This window comes from Corapipo altera, unplaced genomic scaffold (assembly GCF_003945725.1).
Source record: "Corapipo altera isolate COAL_440 unplaced genomic scaffold, ASM394572v1 61411, whole genome shotgun sequence".
Classification (NCBI taxonomy): domain Eukaryota; kingdom Metazoa; phylum Chordata; class Aves; order Passeriformes; family Pipridae; genus Corapipo; species Corapipo altera.
The window spans coordinates 3,543,456-3,568,524 of NW_020884875.1; the positions used below are offsets into that span (position 1 = coordinate 3,543,456).

General features: G+C 43.4%; 1 protein-coding gene across 3 annotated transcripts in view; it reads left to right on the forward strand.

Moving 5' to 3' along the window:
• Positions 1–25,069, forward strand: part of PARP8 (poly(ADP-ribose) polymerase family member 8) — a 124,700-nt gene that overhangs the window by 36,406 nt on the left and 63,225 nt on the right. Inside the window, exons 3-4 of one of the 3 annotated variants that reach the window (XM_027634888.1) lie at positions 9,838–9,935; positions 18,360–18,363. The exons of the other annotated variants lie outside the window; for them this stretch is intronic. Of the exons in view, the coding sequence (XP_027490689.1) occupies positions 9,838–9,935; positions 18,360–18,363 (102 nt within the window). The remainder of the gene's footprint in view (positions 1–9,837; positions 9,936–18,359; positions 18,364–25,069) is intronic. 3 annotated transcript variants of the gene reach the window in all.

A 25,069-nucleotide genomic window follows, 5' to 3' on the forward strand; every position in this document is an offset into this window, starting at 1 on the left:
GATTAAAGCACGCCTGCTCCTTGCCCCTCTCTTCCTCTACCCTCTTCTGTAGAAGAAGGGCTGGCATGTTGCTTTCAGTTTTTGCTTAAGGAAAGGAGGTTCATTTATGCCTGTGGATTTGAAAGAAGAGGTGCAAAAAGACAAATAAACCTTTGGCTTAGAATTCTGTTCTTCTGAGGGCATAAGGTCACTGAAGTCACTGGAGGGATTGCCTGACCCTAAAGAGAAGAATAGGCTCCTAAATTAAATGGTTTATAGGCCTGGACCTCCAGTTGTCTTTGTTTTTCTGTTCAGATTTAGATTCAGACTCGTTTCTGCTTGCACAAATACCTTGATGAAAACAAAACCAACTCAGTAGAAATATACTGTAAGAGTAATTGATGCCTATGTTTGCCTATTTATTTGGCACATCTACAGTACGCTGCGTTTCTGTTTGTCTTCTGATCCCATAAAGTAAATATATGTCCTAGTTCGAACAGCTGGGCCCAGTTCATCACTGGATGGGTGTAATCCAAAAGTGTGTATTCTATAGCCTTCCATGCCATTTCCCAGAAATTGGTGTCAATAGACTATTTGCACCCTCTGCCCAGAGCAGCCTGACTCATCAGGCTACAAACTGGGTGTTAAGAGACCTGCGAGATAGGACGGTGTTTTTGTCCTCACATCCATTGAGGAACCCCCTACCCTGAGAGAAGTACTGAACATTCCTGCCTGGAGAATATATAATCTTGGAGTCTTGGGACTTTTTTAACCACTCATGGGATCCAGAGGGAGACTGCAGATCACCGCTCTCAACCAGACTGCAGACCATCACTCCCGACCGGACTGCAATCACCACTCTTGACCAGACTGCAACAGCACTCTCACCAACAGGTTTTTTCCCTCTCCTTTTCCTTTGGACTCAGGGGGGCCAAAGAAAACCGCTCTGTTCATGCCCCAGGGTACTGGGTTATACATTTGGGTTTTGTGGGTTAAAACCAACTGTTTGTCTGTATAATCGTACTTACTGTATTATTTTATTAAATTGTTATTCTGATTTATAATCTCTCTTTTGAGTTGAGTTCATTTCCCCTGCTGGTTTACCCTTAAACCAGCACATTTTTGGCCGGCCAACATGGGGCAGAGAGAGAAGTCAGAATCACAATTTCATTTTAAGCATTTGTCTATTTGGATACAGAAACTCCCTGATCATGTTGTTTGATGCATTCACGTGGATGTTGTAGCCTGTTCATATTTCCACAGAGGGGGAACTATTTGCCTGTTTTGATGCTCTCTTTAAGACCAGGGAGAGGGTTCCAAATTGCTTTATTAGTATACTATGTTTATGTCATCATAACATCAGAAGCAATGAGTTTCATTGTAAATGTGTATTCAGTCTTGTTTGCCTGTCCTGGTTTGGGCTGGTACCTCTGGGACCTCATTAAAAATTGCACCCAGCCCTTTGGGGGAACAGGAGGGAGTGGTTGTTACCAGCCTGTCACCTCCTTCTTCCCCTTCAGACCTGCTACAACAGTCTTTGAAAATATTGAGTTCCCTTTTGATGTTAAAGCAGCATAATGTTATTGTTAGTGTTGCTTTGTCTGCTCTGTACTGTCTACACCATGTTTAGGGTCAGAACTGGGCCTTCTAGGGAGGCTGTTTGGATACCTGCTCTGGGAGTGGATAATGCTGAGTGGCACGGGAAGTGGGTGGACATTGGCCAGTATTTGGAGAAGTTTTCTCCTCCAATGATTTGGAAATTCACCCCTGAACAACTGCAGGATCCTGTTAGCGTGATAAGACTGGTGAAGGAAAAATGCTGTGGCAGCTCCAGAGATGGCCAGCTCACAGCAACCTGCTGGGCCCTGGCCACTGCCTACCGGACACTACTTGACATGGTACAGCACTGTCAGGGGGAGGAGAGAAGGAGCAAATCCACAGGCACCATGTCCACCCAAACCACAGCTGAGTCCGAGGGAGAAAGAAATAAACCAACCGGCACCGTGTCCACACAAACCATCGAGGAGCCAGAAGAACAACCAAAACCAATAGCAGTCGCCCCTGTCCAGAAAAGGAAATCAAAGACTAAATCAGTTCACATAGCAAATGATGACGAAGAGGCAGGACCTTCACATCCACTGGAGGAGACAGGGCTAGAAATAATCACTTGGTCCCTATCCCTGGGTGAGCTACGTGAGCTCCGGAGAGAGTTCACACGACAGGTGAATGAGTCCATTCTGACCTGGCTGCTCCGAATCTGGGATGCCGCAGCTAACGATACAATTCTAGATGGGAGTGAAGCAAGACAACTGGGATCCCTGTCTCGAGATGTAGTCATTGATCAAGGGTTTGGAAGGAGGCAGGAAACTCTCAGCCTCTGGTGACGACTGTTGTCCAGTGTGAGGGAGAGATGCCTTTGTAAGGAGGACCTCCACGTACAGCAAGGACAGTGGAACACGATGGAACAAGGTATCCAGTGCTTAAGAGAATTAGCTGTACTGGAGATAATCTTTTCAGAGGATGAAAGATTTCCTAAAAGTCCAGATGGTGTACAGTGCACATCCCAGATGTGGTTAAAGTTTGCACAACTCGGGCCAGAAATGTATTCCCGCTACCTAGCAACGCTGCAATGGAGGGAGGGAGAGGACCAGGTGGGCGCGTTGGTTAGTAAACTCAGGATTTATGAAGACACTGTCACCGCCCCATTACGAGCCCATGTCTCATCTGTGGAAACCAAACTGGCTGAACATGTCCAGAGCCTGGAAGAGAAGATTGAAGAGGGCCACCAGAAGCTAAGAGAAGAAATTAAGGAAGGGATCTTCCATATCTCGCCAGGACAAACAAGAGTCTCTGCTGTCAGGAGCCAGCGTCCCCCAGCTCAGGAGAGAGGGTACACTCCATGTGGCAATCTATGGTTTTACCTCCGTGAGCACGGAGAAGATATGAGGAAGTGGGATGGGAAACCCACCGCTTCCTTAGCAGCCCGGGTACATGAACTGAAAAGAGGAACAAGTACTACAAAGAACTCTTCAAGGATAAATGCTGCTCCAGTCTCTTGTAAGCAAGACTCCAGACGGTACAGGAATGATGATACGTCTGATCCTCTTGAAGGGGCCTCCAGGTCCTACTTACAAGAAGAGCACAATGAGTACCATGACCAGGACTAGGGGTGCCCTGCCTCTAGCCAGGTAGAGTTACCAGCAGATGAAAGGCGATATGCGCTCTTCACGGATGGCTCCTGTCGCATTGTAGGGACAAATCAAAAATGGAAGGCAGCCGTATGGAGTCCCACACAGCGAGTTGCAGAAGTGACCAAAGGACAAGGTGGGTCAAGTCAGTTTGCAGAGCTTAAAGCCATTCAGTTGGCTTTGGATATAGCTGACCGAGAGAAGTAGCCAAGACTCTGTCTCTACAGTGACTCATGGATGGTGGCCAATGCTCTGTGGGGATGGCTGGAGCGATGGAGAAAGGCCAACTGGCAGCACCAAGGGAAACCCATCTGGGCAGCGGAGATGTGGCAGGACATCACTGGCCAGGTAGAGAAGCTGAGTGTGAAGGTCCATCATGTAGATACAAGAAACGGGCTAATGAGGAGCATCGTAACAATGAGCAGGGGTGGACCTAACCAAGGGCATTGTCTCACAAGTCATCCATGAGTGTGAGACATGTGCTGCCATCAAGCAGGCCAAGCGGGTGAAGCCTCTATGGTATGGTGGGCGGTGGTCAAAATACAGGTATGGGGAAGCCTGGCAAGTTGACTACATCACACTCCCTAAAACCCGCCAAGGCAAGCGCTACGTGCTGGCCATGGTAGAAGGAATTACTGGATGACTGGAAACACACCCCATGCCTCATGCCACTGCCCGGAATACCATCCTGGGCCTTGAAAAACAAGTCCTGTGGTGACACAGCACCCCAGAGAGAATCGAGTCTGATAATGGGACCCATTTCAAGAATGGCCTTGTAGAAATGGCCAGAGAGCACGGCATTGAGTGTATCATATCCCCTACCATGCACCATATCTCGCCAGGACAAACAAGAGTCTCTGCTGTCAGGAGCCAGCGTCCCCCAGCTAAGGAGAGAGGGTACACTCCACATGACAATCTATGGTTTTATCTCCATGAACACGGAGAAGATATGAGGAAGTGGGATGGGAAACCCACCTCTTCCTTAGCAGCTCAGGTACGTGAACTGAAAAGAGGAACAAGTACCACAAGGAACTCTTCAAGGATAAATGCTGCTCCAGTCTCTTGTCGGCAAGACTCCAGACGGTACAGGAATGATGATATGTCTGATCCTCTTGAAGGGGCCTCCAGGTCCTACTTACAAGAAGAGCACAATGAGTACCATGACGAGGACTAGGGATGCCCTGCCTCTAGCCAGGCAGAGGAGAGGGACAGTCGGGTCTATTGGACAGTGTGGATTCGGTGGCCTGGCACATCAGAGCCACAAGGATATAAGGCCTTAGTGGACACCAGCGCACAATGTACTTTAATGCCATCAAGATATGTAGGGGCAGAATCCATCTCTATTTCTGGCGTGACAGAGGGATCCCAACAACTGACTGTACTGGAAGTTGAAGTGAACCTGACTGGGAAGGAATGGCACAGATACCCCATCGTGACTGGCCCAGAGGCCCCGTGCATCCTTGGCATAGATTACCTGAGAAGCGGGTATTTCAAAGACCCAAAAGGACTTTGTTGGGCTTTTGGCATAGCTACTGTGGAGACAGAGGAAATTAGACAGTTGAACACCTTGCTTGGTCTCTCAGAGGACCCCTCTGCTGTGGGACTGCTGAAGGTTAAAAAACAATTGGTACCAATAGCCACAGCAACAGTGCACCGTCGGCAATACCGCACCGACCGAGACTCTGTGACTCCTATACATAAGATGATCCGTGACCTGGAGACCCAGGGGTGGTCAGCAAGACTCACTCACCCTTTAATAGCCCTATATGGCCAGTGTGTAAGTCCAGTGGAGAGTGAAGGCTGACAGTGGATTACCGTGGACTCAGTGAAGTCACACCACCCCTGAGTGCTGCTGTGCCGGACATGCTGGAGCTCCAGTACAAGCTGGAGTCCAAGGCAACCAAGTGGTATGCCACCACTGACATTGCCAATGCCTTTTTCTCCATTCCTTTAGCAGCGGAGTGCAGGCCACAATTTACTTTCACTTGGAGAGGTGTGCAGTACACCTGGAATCAATTGCCTCAGGGGTGGAAACACAGTCCCAGCATTTGCCATGGACTGATCCAGACTGCACTGGAAAAGGGTAAGGCTCCAGAACATCTACAGTACATAGATGACATCATTGTATGGGGGAACACAGTGGGGGAAGTCTTCGAGAAAGGAGAGAAGATAATCCAGATTCTCCTAAGAGCTGTTTTTGCCATTAAACGGAGTAAGGTCAAGGGACCTGCTCAGGAAATTCAGTACCTAGGAGTGGAGTGGCAAGATGGACACCGCCTAATTCCAATGGAGGTGATTAACAAAATAGCAGCCATGTCCCCACCAACCAGCAAGAAGGAAACACAGGCTTTCCTAGGCGCTGTGGGCTTTTGGAGGATGCATATCCCTGAGTACAGTCAGATTGTAAGCCCTCTCTACCTTGTAACGCGGAACAAAAATGATTTCCAGTGGGGCCCTGAACAACAACAAGCCTTTGAACAAATTAAACAGGAAATTGCCCATGCGGTAGCCCTTAGGCCAATAAGGACAGGACAGGACGTGAAGAATGTGCTCTACACTGCAACTGAGAAGAATGGCCCTTCCTGGAGCCTCTGGCAGAAAGTGCCTGGGAAGACCCGAGGACGACTGCTGGGATTCTGGAGTTGGGAATACAAAGGATCTGAAGCCAGCTATACACCAACTGAGAAAGAGATCCTGGCTGCTTATGAAGGAGTTCGAGCTGCCTCAGAAGTGATCAACACCAAAGTGCAGCTCCTCCTGGCACCCCGACTACCAGTGCTGGACTGGATGTTCAAGGCAAGAGTTCCTTCTACACATCACGGCACTGATGCCACATGGAGTAAGTGGATCGCTCTGATCACACAGCGAACCCGGATAGGGAATCCTAATCACCCTGGGATTCTGGAAATTATCACCAATTGGCCCGAAGGTGAGAGTTTCGGACTATCCTCTGAAGAAGAAGAGGAGCAGGTGACACGAGCTGAGGAGGCCCCACCATATGACAAGCTACCAGCAGATGAAAGGCGATATGCGCTCTTCACGGATGGCTCCTGTCGCATTGCAGGGACAAACCGAAAATGGAAGGCAGCCTTATGGAGTCCCACACGGCGAGTTGCAGAAACGACCAAAGGACAAAGTGGGTCAAGTCAGTTTGCAGAGCTTAAAGCCATTCAGTTGGCTTTGGATATAGCTGACCGAGAGAAGTGGCCAAGACTCTGTCTCTACAGTGACTTATGGATGGTGGACAATGCTCTGTGGGGGTGCTAGAGTGATGGAGAAAGGCCAACTGGCAGTTCCAAGGGAAACCCATCTGGGCGGCGGAGATGTGGCAGGACATCGCTGGCCGGGTAGAGAAGCTGAGTGTGAAGGTCGGTCACATAGGTGCTCATGTACGCAAGAAATGGGCTAATGAGGAGCATCGTAACAACGAACAGGCGGACCAAGCTGCCAGGATTAAAGTCTCTCAGGTAGATCTGGATTGGCAGCACAAAGGAGAATTATTTCTGACTCGATGGGCCCATGATGCCTCCGGTCACCAGGGGAGAGATGCAACATACAGATGGGCTCGTGACCAAGGGGTGGACTTAACCAAGGACATTGTCTCACAGGTCATACATGACTGTGAGACATGTGCTACCATCAAGCAGACCAAGCAGGTGAAGCCTCTGTGGTATGGTGGACGACGGTCAAAATACAGGTGTGGGGAAACCTGGCAAGTTGACTACATCACGCTCCCCAAAACCCACCAAGGCAAGCGCTACGTGCTGACCATGGTAGAAGGAAGTACTGGATGGCTGGAGACATGCCCCGTGCCTCATGCCACGGCCTGGAATACCATCCTGGGCCTTGAAAAACAAGTCCTGTGGTGACACAGCACCCCAGAGAGAATTGAGTCTGATAATGGGACCCATTTCAAGAATGGCCTCGTAGACACCTGGGCCAAAGAGCACGGCATTAAGTGAGTGTATCATATCCCCTACCATGCACCAGCTGCTGGAAAAGTTGAACGGTGCAACGGACTGCTGAAAACCACCCTGAAGGCACCGTGTGGGGAGACTCTCAAACACGGGGAGCTGCATTTAGCAAAGACCTCCTGGTTGGTCAACACCCGAGGCTCCATCAATTGAGCTGACCCTGCTCAATCAGAACCTTTGCATACTGTAGATGGAGATAAAGTCCCCGTAGTGCACATCAGAGGTATGTTAGGGAAGACTGTTTGGATTAGTCCCACCTCAAGCAAAGGTAAACCCATCCGAGGGATTGTTTTTGCTCAAGGACCGGGTTTCACCTGGTGGGTAATGCAAAAAAATGGGGAGACATTGTGTACCACACAACATGAGTTGAGTGAGAATGGTCTGTAATGTTTCATTGTATATATATATATTGATGTATATAGTTTTAAAGGGATATAGTTTTTAAAGGGGGTTAATTTCGGCATGACATGGATGGCATAGAATAAGGGGTGGATAATGTCCTAGTTCAAACAGCTGGACCCAGTTTATCGCTGGACGGGTGTAACCCAAAACTGTATATTCTATAGCCTTCCATGCCATTTCCCAGAAACTGGTGTCAATAGACTATTTGCACCCTCTGCCCAGAGCAGCCTGACTCATCAGGCTACAAACTAGGTGTTAAGAGGCCTGCGAGATAGAAGGGTATTTTTGTCCTCACACTCATTGAGGAACCCCCTACCCTGAGAGAAGTACTGAACATTCCTGCCTGGAGAATATATAATCTTGGAGTCTTGGGACTTTTTTAACCACTCGTGGGATCCAGAGGGAGACTGCAGATCACCGCTCTCAACCAGACTGCAGACCATCACTCTCAACCAGACTGCAGGCCATCACTCTCGACTGGACTGCAACCACCACTCTTGACCAGACTGCAACAGCACTCTCACCAACAGGTTTTTTCCCTCTCCTTTTCCTTTGGACTCAGGGGGGCCAAAGAACACCACTCTGTTCATGCCCCAGGGTACTGGGTTATACATTTGGGTTTTGTGGGTTAAAACCAACTGTTTGTCTGTATAATCGTACTTACTGTATTATTTTATTAAATTGTTACTCTGACTTATAATCTCTCTTTTGAGTTGAGTTCATTTCCCCTGCTGGTTTACCTTTAAACCAGCACAATATAGTACATCAAATTAGATTAGCTTCATTTTACAGTTAGTAGTGGATCTAGTGTCCTGCAGGATCTGCTTTTTATTTTTAAAATAAACCGAACAAATGAAACATAGTTATTTCTCAGTAATTTAATTTCTTTTTAATTATAATTTTGGAAAGCAAGTGGTTTTGATGTCAGAAAGATGTAGTATGCATTACACTGATGTTCTTTAGGTTAGAATGACCTGGTTAATTCACAGAAGGTGAGGGACCTCTTGTTTAAGAGATTGAATTTGAATAACTGTAATTTCTCATGAAAGCTAGGATTCATTAGAGAAGTATATCAAACAAGAGCAGTTTTCTTTCTCATATTTCAGTGTGATCTCTATTGCAAAGAACGTTCTCAAAAGAGACAGAAGAAAATCTATAAGCAGAGGATTTGTTTGTCAGCAAATTAAAGTAATTTAACTATCTCTCTATGATTTTTTCTTCTAATTTTACTTGTCAGTTTTCTGTAGCATAGCTGTATCTGCAAGCTCCATATCGGCCTTGTCACTGCTGTAAAGCTTTTGGCAATGATAGGATTGGTGGCTGTGCAACTGTGCTCATGCTCAGTAAAGTCTGCATTGTCCCAATTTTAAGAGGTATAGCTATACCTCTTATTCCCAATGGGATTACCTCTTGTTCCTATGATCTCTTATACTACTTACAGACATAACATTAGTAAAATCTCAAGCTTTGAAAAAAATTGAACTGTTTACTGCTCATCTAATTCTCTTTGCAGACAGTTTAGCAAATGTGAGGTCAGTAAAATCCCCTTGCTCTGAGAACCAGTGGCAATTGGATGGTCAACTGTTGTGACTATGTTTAGTGGAAGTTTGGTAAAAAATGGATAGTCAGTTTACCTTTAAAAGTAAAGCTAAAAATTTTTATTTTATTAAAAATGCATAGCAATCACTTTTATGTGAGCCTTTTATAACTTTGTTATGTAGGAAAATAGAAGTGGCAGGTTTTGCAGTTTGTGGAGGAGCAAAGCAGTGTTGTCTGTCTTAGCTGGATTTTCATTGCATAATGTACTCACTGTTGGATATACATAGCTAAATTAGGCAGGTAGTAGATGTAGGATTTGATTATATATCTGGTGACTTGAGAAACTGTAGTAAAAATTCAGACAACCCTAAACCATCTGTTGGAATTGAAAATATCTGTATTTTGCGGGAGACAATCACTGTGAAAGACTCATATCCCATAGATAACAATAGTTCTGCCATCACTGAAGAACTTGTTGTGAGAAAAGATGATTTCCATCTGGTACCTGTGATAGAATAGATCTCTAATTAACTATCACTGACTGACTGTGGTGCTGACAAAGTTTAGTGTCATTCCTGGATATTTGTCTCCAGGCAGAATCACCCATATTGGAAAAGACCTCCAAGATACCAGGCCCAACTACCAACACAGCGCTGCCAAGCCTACCACCAGACCACATCCCCAAGTGCCACATCCATGTGTACTCTAAATTCCCACAAGAGATGGAGAACCAACCTCCCCACTGCCAATCCTAGGGCAGCCATGGATTTCCCACCAAGGCATTGTCCTGGAACTTTGATGGTGTTTCCACAAGGGCAGGGACCCAGAGAGAATGCAGTTGAGAACAAGAGGAGTAGATATGTCTATGTTGGTCCACCAGCTACAGAAGTTGGGAGGGGGGGAAGGAAATGCTTATTTCTCTTCCCTTCCACTCAACTGAGTTTTGCATCTGAGTAACAGGTAAGGTGAAGTAGTCAATGATAAGTTGTTGTGTGGTGTTGGATTCTTGGCTGTGAGTTGTTTGTTGGTTTTTTTTAAAAAGCTTGAATTTTTTTTGCTTTCATTACTAACCCCATTGTTGTTAAATGTTGTAATTAAAGCTGTTTGATCTGATGGAGTCATTTAGGCTAAATTTTGTTTGGATTTTCCTTTGAGCACTGAGGATCCTATCCAGCAAAGTGCTAAGCATACTATGCTCCCACAACCTTCTCAGTAGGAGCTGAGAACACTGCATGCCCTAGGAGGTGACCGTCATCATGAGGCCAGGTCACACATACTCTAGCATAATCTAAAAATAGAATGAAGCTTTTCAAATGTGCTTTGATTAATACGTCATGGGCTTTTCTACAGTAATAACTTCTGTGGCTTAATATATCACTGTAAGTATTTTGTTAAACAGTAAAATCTTGCTATATTTTTCAGGCCCTTTGCTATATGTGTCCGGGTGCAAAAGGAGACTGCTATTTTTCCTTTTAATTTCACTAGTGCAAATGAGTGGTACAGCTTTACTGTTCCATTTCACCCCACGCAGTAATTTCAAAGAGTTATCCCACTACTCTTGGGCTTAATGACGCTATCAGATGATGGACAGTGAGTGACTTTTCAAAACAGAGGGAACTATAATCTCCCTGCAACCAAGCTCCTGGTTTTCTGTTCTAGAAGGAACAGCCTCCACAGTAACCCTGGAGCATCCGAGGAGGCTTTGAAAGAAATGGAGGTGTTTGCTGATCAAGGTGTACACATGACTCACATCACCAGTGCTTCTTATGATAAACAGTTGTGTGAGTAGGTGAGCAGTTTAACCCATGTTTGCTTGTAAGTTTTCCAGGGGAATTCTTTTGAGATTAAAGTGCAGCGTACCCACCCACTTGGGGCAGTATTAGGTGAAAGTTTTCTTTTGTGAACTGTCTTCCCTCAAGAAGAACTCAAAACCCCAAGTCTCAGACATAAAAAATAATCCTCTCAAATGCGCATATTTATGTTGTTTTGACTTTGCCTGCTTGTAACTACTTGCAGTTTGGTGTTGTGTATGTTTTGTGTATCCCAACATGCCTGAAATGACACTTTGGATTTTGGTAAAACTGGCCCAGATTTTAAGATGTATATGTCTGAAACAGATTTTTTAATATCTGTAATTAGGTTCCTCTGTACAATGGCCTCAGTAAACAGGATGACAAGCGTTTACAGCTGCATTACTGCTTCCAGTGATGCTTTCCCTGGAGTCTGAGCAGTGCTTCAAGTTGTTGGAAGTGCATGTGATGTTGGTGAGACATCAAGAAGGGATGGGTTATTCTTTGGTGTTTGATCCTTTTTTCTTTCATTCATGTAGGTTAGTTGGTTTTGTTCTCTTCGTACCATCTAATTGTTCTTTATATTAAATTTTCATAGCTCTGTCTTTATGAAAGGCTCTAAGGAGGTCTTTAGGTTAAGAGCTCTGTATTGTGAAAGACTTACTTGTTTTAATCTCACATTAGTGTAAGTTTTCTGGCCACATTTAATTATCTTCATTTACTAGAAATGCTTAATAGTAAAATGCCTGGGTACAAAACTTAAGCCTTACAGGTTGCTTCCCATCTTCAGGATGATTTCCAAATTTTGGTGATCATTTCCAAATTTTGGTCATCATTTTGGTAGGTGAGTGTGCTAAACTGTACAATCAGAGTAAGGAGTAAGGAAAGGATGAAGGGAGCACATCATGTCTGACATTTTTTAATTCCATATTTGCTGATGAAGAACTTGACAAAAGGATAAACCTTTTTTTTTTTTTTTTCTGAATGAGAGTTTTGCCTATGGAATTTCATGGAGCCAAGATTTCATTCAGTGGTTTGAAAAGCATGTACCAATTTTGAGTACCTTAGCATGAGTCACATTTTACTAGTTTCTTGGCGGTATTTACATGCTGACTTCATAAGAGGTGCTTAGGTAGTCAAATGACTTTTAAGATATATAAATTTCTATTGAAATACATGACAAAATGGAAATTTTCATACCTTTTTGAGTACGCTGCCTTATCTACAATGGTGGATATGTACTGAAGGTATTTTCAAGGGAATATAAACAGTTTAGTTTTCTAACTGTCATTTCTGCACAATTATTGTGACCTAATTATTTTTAAAATGTGGACTATAACCCCTTATTTTTCAAAACTACCGATGGTTCCTGCTGATTTCTCTTGGAGATGTGGTGGTTCAGCACACATGAAAGGTAAATCAGTGTCTCTAAAGCTTTGTAGTTACTGATTGCTTTTTGAAAAAGCAATTTTTTCTTGCTGGGAGGCATAGAGGAAGACTAAGAATAGAAGTAACTCTGCCTTTGCCAGAATACGCAGACTTCCTAAACCAGTGCTTCATCTGACATGTAATTAGTTTTTTGAAAAAACAGGGATCTAATTAAGGCTGGTGGAGATTTTTTTAATATCTTTACAAATTAAAATAGTATTTAAAATCTTCACGACATGTTGGGGTAGGGTGCTAAAATCATCTGTTGTTATTTGTTTTATAATTTGCTTTGCAATCTGATTTTAATACAGATTAAATCATATTGCTCAAACTACCGTGGTATTACTCTGCTCTCCATTGCTGGCAAAATCCTGGCAAGAATACTCTTGAACAGATTAATATCCACTGTAGCAGAAGGAATTCTACCTGAAAGTTAGCGTGGTAGAGGAGTACCACAGACATGGTGTTTGTTCTCAGACAACTGCAAGAGAAGTGTAGGGAGCAGAACAAAGGCCTTTATGTAACCTTTGTTGACCTCACCAAGGCTTTGGATACTGTGAGCAGAAAAGGTCTGTGGCAGATTTTGGAACGTTTAGGTTGTCCCCCCAAGTTCCTTCAAATGATCATCTCACTCCATGAGGATCAGCACGACCAAGTCAGATATGGCAATGCACTTTCTGAGCCCTTTTTAATTAAGAATGGTGTGAAACAAGGCTGCTTTCTCTCTCCAACCCTATTCACAGTCTTTTTCTGCATGATGCTCCAAAGGGCCACTGCAGACCTCGATGATCAGGATGGTATCTACATTTGATATCGTACTGATGGAAGCCTATTCAACCTAAGGCGACTGAAGGCCCATACTAAGATCTTAAACCATCTTGTCTGGGAGCTGCTTTATGCTGATGATGCCGCCCTTGTTGCCCAAACAGAAGCAGCTCTGCAGCATTTAACATCCTGCTTTGCAGATGCTGCTGAGCTCTTTGGGCTGGAAGTCAGCTTAAATAAGACAGTTCTCCATCAACCTGCACCTCAGGAAGTCTTCCATCATCCCCATATCACCTTTGGCCAATCAGAGCTCAAATCAGTCCAGCAGTTTAATTACCTAGGCAGCCTCATCTCCTCGGATGGTAAGATTGGCAGGGAGATAGACAACAGGTTAGCAAAGGCATATAGTGCTTTTGGAAAACTCCGCAAAAAAGTATGGCGTAATAAACACTTGAAGAAAAGTACAAAGATCAGTGTTTAAAGAGCCATTGTGCTGACTACTCCCTTATATGGATCTGAATCATGGGTCATCTACTGCCACCACCTGCGTCTCCTGGAACGCTTGCATCAATGCTGTCTCCGTACAATCCTAAACATCCACTGGTCAGATTATGTGACCAATACATCTGTTCTTGAACAAGCAGCAGTCACAAGTATTGAGGCCATGTTGCTGAGAACACAGCTGCGTTGAGGGCAGGTCTCCAGGATGAAGGACCACCGCCTCCCTGAGATCTTGCTTTATGGTGAACTTACCACCAGCTACCCCAAGAGAGGAGCCCCAAAGACAAGATACAAGGACTAATTGAAACAACATCTCAGCCTTGGCCATATTGATCAACATAACTGGTCTACTCTGGCCTCCAATCGGGAGGCCTGGAGACACACCATCTATAACGCTGCTAATGCCTTTGAGAACGCACGCAGGATCACCCTTGAGGAGAAAAGGCAACGCAGAAAGAATCGTGTCTTGCAGAATATACCACCTAAGGAGTCTTTCTGCTGTGCCTTTTGCAATCAGATATGTCTATCTCATATTGGCTTCATAAGCCACCAGTGTGCCTGTAACAAATGTGGATGGAGCCTTCCTAAATCTTCATTCGCGAAGCCTAGCCATGATGATGATGAATTTCCTTAGCATTTTCTGTATGAGCATCTGCCAGAGGATCAGATATGGTTATTTGGGTATAGTATAAAATAATATTCTGTGAACAGTCATGCATCTTAAAGCATTCTTTGGCTCAAGAACAACCCATGATTTATAAATTATTCTTTTTATGTGGACTGTTACTAAATATGCGTAAATGCAAAAAAAAAAAAGTTCAGTATGCTTTCTACTGCATTTTGTCATGAGGAAGAAACTAGATTATGTGATATTCAGAATTAGCTAAAATTCATGAAAAGTTGGTGGAAGACCTGTTTCAGATCTTAGCCAATGCTGCCACTTGAAATGCATAAAAAACACTTGATCTGAAAATCCCTGCTGTCCCCTGTTATTCTGCACACTATTGAAATGCAGTACAGTGGTGTGCTTTTAAATTTTTCTCCCTGAGTTACATTGAGAATCATCAATGTAACTGCTCAGGAAGAGCAGTTATTACCTTGAATTAAAAGGCATGCAGGATATGGGTCAGTGGTAATCATAATCTAACCATTTTCATAGATGCTGGACTCCACATTAATGACTTGAAGAGGAGACTGTGTGTACATGTAAGCAATAGATAAGTAATTGGCTGTAGGTATGCCAGTGGTCCTGAATTATATGAATGGATTATATTGGCATAAATAAACCGTGTTGGGCAATTTCATAGATAACATCTATAAAAATCTTTCCCTGTGGGATTTTGTTATGTTGAATGTGTGCATTTTTAGTTTAGAGTATTCCTAAAAGCACATATAAATAATGTATTTGGAAGTTATATATTGAATTAACACTGATGTTAATGGAAGCTGTGAGTATGGAACTTGGAGAAAAAAATTAGTTTTAGTCCAAATATACAGTATTTCAGATGTACCAAGAAATACTGAGGGCTGACTTTAGGGGAAGGGGGAAAGTGAAAAATTTGAATTCTGTGACATATCTCAAAAAACGGAAGAGAAGGAGTATTTAAATTTTTTATCTTTTCCCTGTGCAGCAATGGCTGTCGCACACCAAAATGCCAACTATTTAATGAATGTATGGAGTGATCAAATGTTATAGGTTATAAATTTAAGAGTGGAATTTTTCTTCCCCCTACCCCCCCACTGTAGGAAAGACGGAATTTGAATGGAAAGGGGGAAGAGATCAATTAGCCTTACAAAGGGTCTAGCTGGCCAGACCGCATTCCTAGCTGATGGCTTATCAGAGACTGGGGGGAGAGGGGAGGAGTTTTGGGAGGGGGGGCTGGCTCTGCTTGGAGGGGAGAGGGGCAGACTGCTGAGTTCTCTCTCTTGAACGGAGACAGAGTCTGTGTGCAGGCATTTTTTGAGAAAAAGCCTGGAAACCAGGCTTTTCTGGCTTCTCACCCTGGTGAAGCCGATCACTGGTCTCGGCTGGCTTTGCACACTGCCTTGTGACTCCAGCCGGAGCCTACTGTGTTTTCATCGGAGAGCTCTGTGCTCACTGAGGGAGAGAGAAGAGGAGCTTTGAGACACCATCATCGGGAACAGCAGTGAGTTCCGTTGGGGGTGGACTACTTTCCTTTCCCCCTTTCTTCCATTGGGGGAAGGGTCCCTCATTTTGTTTTTCGACTTCTCCCGCGATCCAAGACCACTCCCCAGACCCGCTTCCCGCGTGGTGACCGCCAGAGCCCAACAGCGCCCCCTGCAGGTCAACACAGAGAACTTCAGGCTCTGCACCTCCAGTGAGCCAACAGCGCCCCCTGCCGACCGTGATTAGAAGTGCACTAGAAGACAGAGAAGTATTCAGACTTCTTCTTTTGTTTGAAGGGAACTTCTGGATACAGGACCATTATTCAGTTGTTTTTATGTTCTGTTACTGTTCTTACCAATATACATATATCTTTTAATAAAGGGTTGTTATTTCTTCTTTTTTTTCCCCACACTTCCTCGATTAAAACCGCTTAATTTTTGAATTTACAATTGCTGAGAGAGAGGAGTTTGGTCTGTCTCATAACTCATCCTCTTTAGCAAACATTCCAGTCTCTTCAGACTGAGACATCAAAGAACGATGCCTAGGACTTTCCTCCTTTGCTGAGCACTCCATGCAAAGGAAAGGAGTTATTCCACTTGTTAGGGACATGGTGAAGTAAAACAGTGAATGTCTCCAGGTATTTATATGGGGTTTATATGAGATTTTGGTTTTGATGACTGTCAAGATTCTGAAATTATACGCTGAAATGATCAGGTAAAATTTCCTATGACAAGACTCTTTCTTGTTGGGTAGTTGTTCATTTTGCAGTTTGCCTTGTGTCTCTGCCTTGGGTTCATGATTGTTTCTTCTTGTGTCCTTTTAGTTTTGTTTTGAAAGGTTGTGACACACAGACTTTGTACAGGGGGTTGAACAAGGAGTTTTCTGTTGAATTGATCTGAGTTCAGAATCGAATTACTAGAATTACAACTACAGGAGCCTCAGAACAGCCCTCCAATAGGAACAGTGTGGATCAAAACCTCATGGCTTTAAGGTAACTCCTAACTGGCTCCAGGAAGAGCATATCAAGATGTCTTCTGACAGCAGTGCTCCGAAATGAAAAGATACAAGCTGAAGAGAGGAAGAACTTTCTTCCTTAAAAAAAAGGCACACGACCACAAACTGAAAAAAAACCAACCAAAACCAAAAATCAACCTTGCACACAGTGTAAGAAGATGGACCCAATCATGGAAATAAAGTACCCAAAGGTTATGATCCTATATCTGCTCTGGCTGCTGCTGAACCTGGGTCAAGAGCTTGTCCTGAGTTTGTTTTGTGCTTCATTTCCTGGGGAAGACTGAAAATGAAGAGCTAATGGGGAGGATGGAAGGGGAATTTAAACCAGTGTGTCAGTGGAGAGAAGCAAGAATACAAAAGGGAAGTTTAAAGTGTATCCATGTTGAGGGGAAGGAGCTGGACCTGGTCAAACAGTGGTGACTGCAAGAAAAGGAGGCTTTTGTAGTTCTGGGTTAAAAGATCAGATTCTCATATAATCTGATTGCAGGCAACCTGGTTTTGCACGAATAGGTATATCTGGATTTAACTCCTTCCAGAATGACACACAGCACATGCTTTTTCACCCCCCAAGTGTCCTTGATTTCTTAATTTTGTTTTTAGAAGTGCCCTCATGTTTGCTGGAGCGATGATTAATCTTGTTGACTTTGATGCATTTACTAGAAGTTGTTGTGCGTGTTTCATTGGAATCTTTGGAAAAGGGAAAGTGTTGAGCTGCAGTTTTCTCTGTCACCTTTATTTGAATGACATGCTAAATCAAGCAGAGCTTGATGAGTAACTGTAGTGGGTTTGTAACCTTCCCTGGGAGGGAAACGGAACTAGGCTAGGTCACCTGATGTATATTTTACCAATAAGCTATTCCATACCATGTTACATCAGCTCAGATATAAAGAGACAAGAAGGAAGCATCTTCCTTCTTGTCTTCCGTGACGGTTGAATGGGATAGACGGCTGTTTTTGGAGGAGAAAAACACCTTTTGTGGGGAAGTAATCTTTATTGTTAGTTTTCTCTGTGTGTATAGTGCTTATAGATTTTTTCTTTTCAATGTAAATATAAAACCACCTTTCTTAGCAGCCTCGGTTTTGCAAGTTTTTTTTCTTTCTCCCCCCTTCCCTCCTCCTTCTCCCTCTGTGGGGGTTGGGCGGAGTCTCGGTGGACACCGGACATTCAGCCAAAGTGCCAATAAGAAAATCTGATGCTGAAACCTAGGAATGATGCCAAGAAAGTTTGTTTATATAAATACTGCCTCACTTATCTTTTTGTTTTTGCTAACTTGGGAACATACTAATATAAAACATGGCCTTACGCCCAGCTTTAGTATTTATACTTGTACTTTTACTAACAGTCTTTCTGGGATGTGAAACTTACCCTTTGAAAGACCTCCAAGGGGACAAACACAACTTTCTTTCCCTTTTGAATTTTGACATAAATGGCTTTACAATGAAAGTACCGATGATCTTAACTAACCCTTACTTGAGCTTTTTGGCCATGGGACTGCTTATAATCAACACTATGAGAATGGTATGGGGATTGGGGACTACAGTATTGTCTTTGGTGCCTTGTTGCAGGACAAAGCAACCTTCAAGAGAGAATTTACTGGAATGTGCCTTAAGGGGCCCAGTTCCTCGGTGACAGGGAATGTGGATTAATTTAGGCAAGTTCTTAGGGTGTTTAACACCCCCCATTGCCTGGGACTTTACATCAGAACAAGTATTCAACCCTAACAAACTGACATGTCATTTAATGGAAGGATGCCTTGGTTACCCTGATCAAAACCAGCAACTTCTTGCCCTGTACTGGGGCCTGGCCTGTGCTTATTAAGCTGCTGTTCAGTACTGTAAAAAGACTATGACTGAGACACGGACCGAAACTACAACATCTGAAGTCATTATTGACCCTGTAGTGAAAAGGAAGACGTGGGTAAGGAGATCTACAGGACCTACAGGCCTACCTCCATGATTAGTAAGGGAGGAAGAAGGAGAAAGATCTACCCCGCCCACACCTCCAAGAGAAGAAGGGGAGGCAGGACAAACAGCCAGTGATTCACTAGAGGAAGCGGAAGCGGTTCCACGTGAGAGAAGCAGAGAGGAAATCAGACAGGAAAGCGAAGTTAGCCAGTCCCTGAGCCCATCAGAACTTCGGGACTTGCGGAGCGATTACAGCTGCCAGCCTGGTGAATGAATTCTTACCTGGTTGCTCCGCTGCTGGGATAACAGGGCTAGTAGTCACCTGTTAGAAGGTCATGAAGCACAGCAACTAGGATCTATTGCCAGAGATCGTGAAATTGAAAAAGAAATTGGAAAGGAGAGAGGCATTCGCACTCTTTGGGTTCGGCTCCTCTCAAGCATGAGAGAAAGGTACCAGTTAAAGGTAAATCTAACGAGCTCCCCAAGAAAATGGACTACTGCAGATGGAGGCATCCAGTACCTGCGGGAATTGGCAATGCTGGAAATCCTTTACAGTGGCACATGTAATCCCCTCTTCAGCAATCCAGAGGATGTCCCTTGCATGCTGCCCATGTGGAGAAAGGTAATTCAAGGTGCCCCTGCATCATATGTTAACTGCCTGGTAACAATATACCATCCAAAGATGGATGAACCAACTGTGGACACGATGTCTGCCTGGATATGGAGTATAGAAGAATGTATGGAAGCCTCCTCACTCCCACAGGCCAACAAATTAGATTCCAGAGACAGCTCCAACACCTCCACTGAGGAGAGGCCTTGCAAGTGCCCTGAATGTGAGAACTGCCACAGAGAGAGCCCAAGAGATCGGTCTCGGTCTCCTGTCCCACTCAGAAGGAAAGGAAACCCCAGGAGTAGACCACGTGGTGAACTGTGTTTTTTTCTGCGTGACTGAGGGGAAGACATGAAGAAGTGGGATGATGAACCTACCTGTAAACCTGAAGCTTGAGTACAAGAATTGAGAGGGAAGAAAGCTAGTAAGAAGGCTGTCCATGTAGTTGATGCAGAGACCCCAGAAAGAACTCAGTGACCTTTGAGACGTAAAAAGACTAAGATCAACTCCTGTGATCCTGATGGGGAGACCTCTGATTGGGCAATGCAAAGGTCAGACAGTGAATACTCTGACCAGGAAAAATAGAGGGGCCCTGCCTTCAGCCAGGAGAAGGAAAGGGACGATAGGGTTTACTGGACTGTGTGGATTCGATGACCTGGCACATCAGATCCGCAGAGATACAGAGCTTTAGTAGACACTGGTGCACAGTGCACTTTGATGCTATCGAGGCATAAAAGCACAGAGCCCATTTGGATTTCTGGAGTAACTGAAGGAAGTCAAGAATTATCAGTGCTAGAGGTTGAAGTAAGTTTAATGGGAGACAAATGGGAAAAACACTCCATTGTGACTGGTCCAGAGACCCCTTGCATCCTTGGCGTTGATTATCTCGGGAGAGGATACTTCAAAGACCCAAAGGGGTATCGATGGGCTTTTAGTGTAGCCACAGTGGCTACAGAGAAATTTAAACAATTATCTACCCTGCCTGGCCTCTCAGAAGATCCTTCCATTGTGGGATTGTTGCAAGTAAAGGATCAACAAGTGCCCACAGCCACTACAACAGTACATAGACAACAATACCGAACTGAGGTTCTGTGATTCCCATCCATAAGGTGATCCGAGAGCTGGAGAGCCAAGGGGTGGTCAGTAAGACCCACTCACCCTTCAACAGCCCCATCTGACCTGTACATAAATCTGATGGAGGATGGAGACTGACTGTGGACTGTTGTGGCTTAAGTGAAGTTACCCCGCTGTTGAGTGCCTCTGTGCCAGACATGTTGGAGCTCCAGTACGAGCTGGAGTCCAAGGCAGCGAGGTGGTATGCCGCTGTCGATATTGCAAAGACATTCTTCTCCATCCCCTCAGCAGCAGAGTGCCGGCCGCAGTTTGCTTTTATATGGAGGGGCACACAGTACACCTGGAACCGACTGCCCCAGGGGTGGAAACACAGTCCCACCATCTGCCATGGACTGATTCAGGCTACACTAGAGAAGGGTAAGGCTCCAGAACACCTACAATATATTGATGATATTATTGTATGGGGTGACACAGCAGAGGAAGTTTTTGAAAAAGGAAAGGAAATCATAGAAATTCTTCTCAAAGCCGGTTTTGCCATCAAAACCAGTAAGGTCAGGGGACCTGCCAAAGAGATTCAATTCCTAGAGGTGAAATGGCAAGATGGACGTTGTCAGATTCCAACAGAAGTCATCAATAAGATCATAGGCTCCACTAACTAACAAGAAGGAAACACAAGCTTTCCTAAGGGCCATAGGTGTTTGGAGAATGCATATTCCTGAATACAGCCAAATTGTGAGCCCTCTTTACTCAGTGACCCATAAGAAGAATGATTTCCAATGGGGTCCTGAACAACAGCAAGCCTTTAAACAGATTAAGCAGGAGATTGCACACACCGTGGCCCTTGGACCAGTCAGGGCAGAACCAAACGTGAAAAATGTACTTCATTCTGCAACCAGGGATAATGGTCTCTCCTGGAGCCTCTGGCAAAAGGTACCTGGTGAGACCCAAGGCCGATCACTTGGTTTATGGAGCCAAAGCTACAGAGGATCTGAAGCCAACTTCACTCCCACGGAGAAGGAAATCCTAGTGCCTTATGAAGGAATACAAGCAGCTTCAGAGGTGATTGGCACAGAAACACAACTTCTCCTGGCACCCCGACTACCGGTGCTGAGCTGAATGTTCAAGAGAAAAGTGCCCTCTACTCCATGATGCTACATGGAGTAAGTGGATTGCTTTGATTACGCAGCGTGCCCAAATCGGAAACCCGAATCGCCCTGGAATTCTAGAGATCATAATAAATTGACCTGAAGGTGGAAACTTCAGTCTGGCAGATGAGAAAGAAAAAGAACAAGTGGATTGGGCTGAGGAAGTTCCACCATACAATCAGTTACCCAAAGGAGAAACACATTATACCCTCTTCACTGATGGTTCTTGACGTATTGTAGGGAAGAACAGGAAGTGGAAACCAGCTGTCTGAAGTCCCACACGACAAGTGGCAGAAGCTACTGAAGGAGAAGGTGAATCGAGTCAATTCATGGAACTCAAAGCTGTTCAATTGGCCCTGGACACTGCCGAACAAGAAGGAAACAACTTCCTTCTTCTCTTCTGTGACAGTTGAACAGGATAGACGGCTGTTTTTGGAGGAGGAAAACACCTTTCATGGGGAAGTAGTCTTTATTGTTAGTTTACCCTGTGTGTATAGTGCTTATAGTTTTTTTTTCTCTGTGTAAATATAAAACCGCCTTTCTTAGCAGCCTTGGTTTTGCAAGTTTTTTTTTTCTTTCCCCTCCCTTCCCTCCTCCTTCTCCCTCTATGGGGGTTGGACGGAGTCTCGGTGGACACCAGGCCTTCAGGCAAAGTACCGATAACAGTAACATTCTCCATTTGATTCAGATGCACTTTGGTTGCATGAGAGGACCAGTAGTTCAATTATTCTTAGTGACAAATGCAAACTGTAGTAATTTTGATTCAGTGCTTCTGTACCCCTAGGTTATGTCAAGAAACAAAAGCAGTACCATTTTTGACGCACTGACACTGCTCATCTCTCTTTGGAATAGTTCTAATCTGTCATCAATGAATGTGCCTGGGACTTTTCGTATGTCATCACGCACGCACATTCTCCAGCATCCAGAGGAAAAGATTACTCAGAGTCACTTGTTACTCTTTTTTGTGTAATTCCTGGTGCATAATGGAGACTTTTGATGTATAGTCAAAGGGGCATGTGCATATATTTCAATTCTTTGCAAACATCTGGCTCTAGAAGCAAAAAGTAGCTGTGACTGATGCTAGGTCATCAGTTGTCAGATAACAAGGATTACAGAAACTCATTGAGCTAAGGTGTTTTAGACGGACATTCGAAATGACCTATATATCTAAAAAGAAATTGCTGAGATGCAGACATGCACATTCAAAGCATTTGAAAGAGTACTTGAAAAGCTGTTTAGAAATCCATTGGATTGTTTTAATCAAGAATCTAGAAAATAGTAGGATATGAAACGGTTCACAATCCAGTAGAGTAGCAAGCTGCAAATATTTAAAATAAAAAAAGAAAATAGTACTCACCAAAATTTGCACCCTTTGGAATACATATTGAAATTTTTAGGAAAGGATTAAGTACTTGTTTCCAGAAATAACAAGTGTGATCTGGGATCAGAAAAAAATCTATAAGATAGGAAAATTCAGAATACTACCATAGTTCTGTGTATGTTTCTGAATATGAGCTTCGGTGGAGCATTTCCTCAGCTTATATGTGCTGGGTGGAATGGAATCCTTCAAAAACTCTGAAGTGGAAAAGCAAGATTATTTTTTCTGTAGTGTAATTGTATTGGTTTTTGAAGAGCTCCATTGAAATGTAATGAAGTGTTTCATGACACAGCAGTCGTATATACTAAGTGATGAAGTAGTTATTTCATTTCTTCATACAGTGTCAAAATCCCTAACATTTATCATTCACTCAGAGTTGTGGCAGTTGAACACCAAATGGAGAGTTTACTTTAAGTTTCTTTGTCCTGCCTATAAGTAACACAGGAGTAATTTTTGCTTATTTTTCAATTGCTGTTATTTTGTTTGTTCTATTTGCAACATGGAATGAAATGGTTGTCTCCAGGCTGTGACTTTATATAAGACTAATCTTTTGGTGGTGTCCGTTAAACAGAAAATATCTTTTTGCTACAGAAAATTGCTGCTAATGACTACTGAGTCTCTTCTGCTGTTATTTGCATACATGTAATCTATATACAAAATGGAAGAAAGACTTGACAGTGAAGCCTTTTGAAGTGTGTTTAAATATTAGTTTTGATTTGTAATTCTCTAATTTACATCATCTAATTCACATAAAGTCAATTTAAAAAAACAAGTGTTTTTTGTTTGTTTGTTTTTGTTAAGTAATCAATTTTTTTTGTGTAGAAAGTGCACCTAGTTTTTCATCTGGCCAATGCCTAAATGCCTTCATTTCCTATAAATTCTGAAGGCCCTTGTTCAAAGGTCAGCTATTTCAGAAATGCGTTTTGAAAGTTTTGTTTGGGTGGAATCCCACAATATGTGTTCTGAAAATCATAATTTCCACCCTGTATTTGTGATGGGATTTACTGTCAAGCTATTAAATTTCAAACTAGATCTCAGAATAGTTACTAGGAAAGATAGTGGCTTGTGTTCATGGTGGAATGCTTTTTTGGAAACAATTTTGTTTGAAGAAGAAGGCTGGTCAGAAGTAAAACAATATGAATGGTCTAGTTTCAGGATCAAATGGTGATCTTATTGAAGTAGAAGAGAAGGCTAAAGGCTGTGGCAATAACAGGAATTCACTGAAGAATTTGAAAGCATTTTCAAAGATAAGAAAACAAAGGCTTGAAGATGGGAATGGAAACATTTTTTGTATAATTAGTGGACATTCGTGAAATGTTAATCTACTATGGCATGTTATGTGTAGATACTGAAGATGAGTATGAATTTTGGGAGCTGACAGCTAGAAACTTGTAAAAGAAAGCAGTTTCAGTTGCATCTCCCCAACTGGACCTTACTCCTTTCCACTGCTTCACTAGAAGAGAATGAAAAGATAATTTCTGGGTTGTATTGTACTTTCAGAAGTATTATGTAGGTCATTAAAAAGGCCCTTTGGTCCAAAGTTGTAACCAATATAATTTTATTTTTTGTATGAAAGTTTCAGTAATATTTTTTCATCTCACCGTCTTGAATGGGTTAGATCTGAGATTTTGGAATATTGTAAACAAAAAATAACATCTGAATTCTGTAACTCCAGATGCATTAAGATTAAGGGAATCCTATTTACTTTCTGGTATCATGTTACAGATTGGTGTTAGACTACTGTAAGACTCCACATGACGAAAAATCTTATTTCCTTTATTCAGCAAGTTTGCAAGCTTGCATTAGGACATGGAGCTCTAGCTCTACTAGAGACAACTAAAACTGGAATAGAAACTAGATCACAGTTTCCACACTTGATAAGGCAGTAAGTCAGTTGTTGCCATGCAACAGAGCTGGTTGAATTGTCATAACTATTACATAGGCATAAATCTTAGACTTGTACCAGATGCTTCACGCTGTTCCCGCTGTGCAAAACAGCTGGAAATTCAGCTTAAAGGATTTCTTTCCTAGAAAGAAACTATACCTAAAATCCGTAAAAGTTAAAAAATCCAAAAAAAGCTCTGAGGCATCAGTGGTATAGAGCTGAGATAACATAGAGTTGATGGGAAGCTACATCCAAGCTACAGCATTACTGTTGTGGCTTTAGGATGCATGTTTGATCCTAGGTTGTATCATGATAGGTAAAACTGCAGTTCAAAGCTCAGGAAGCAGTCTTCCAAACTGATGTAA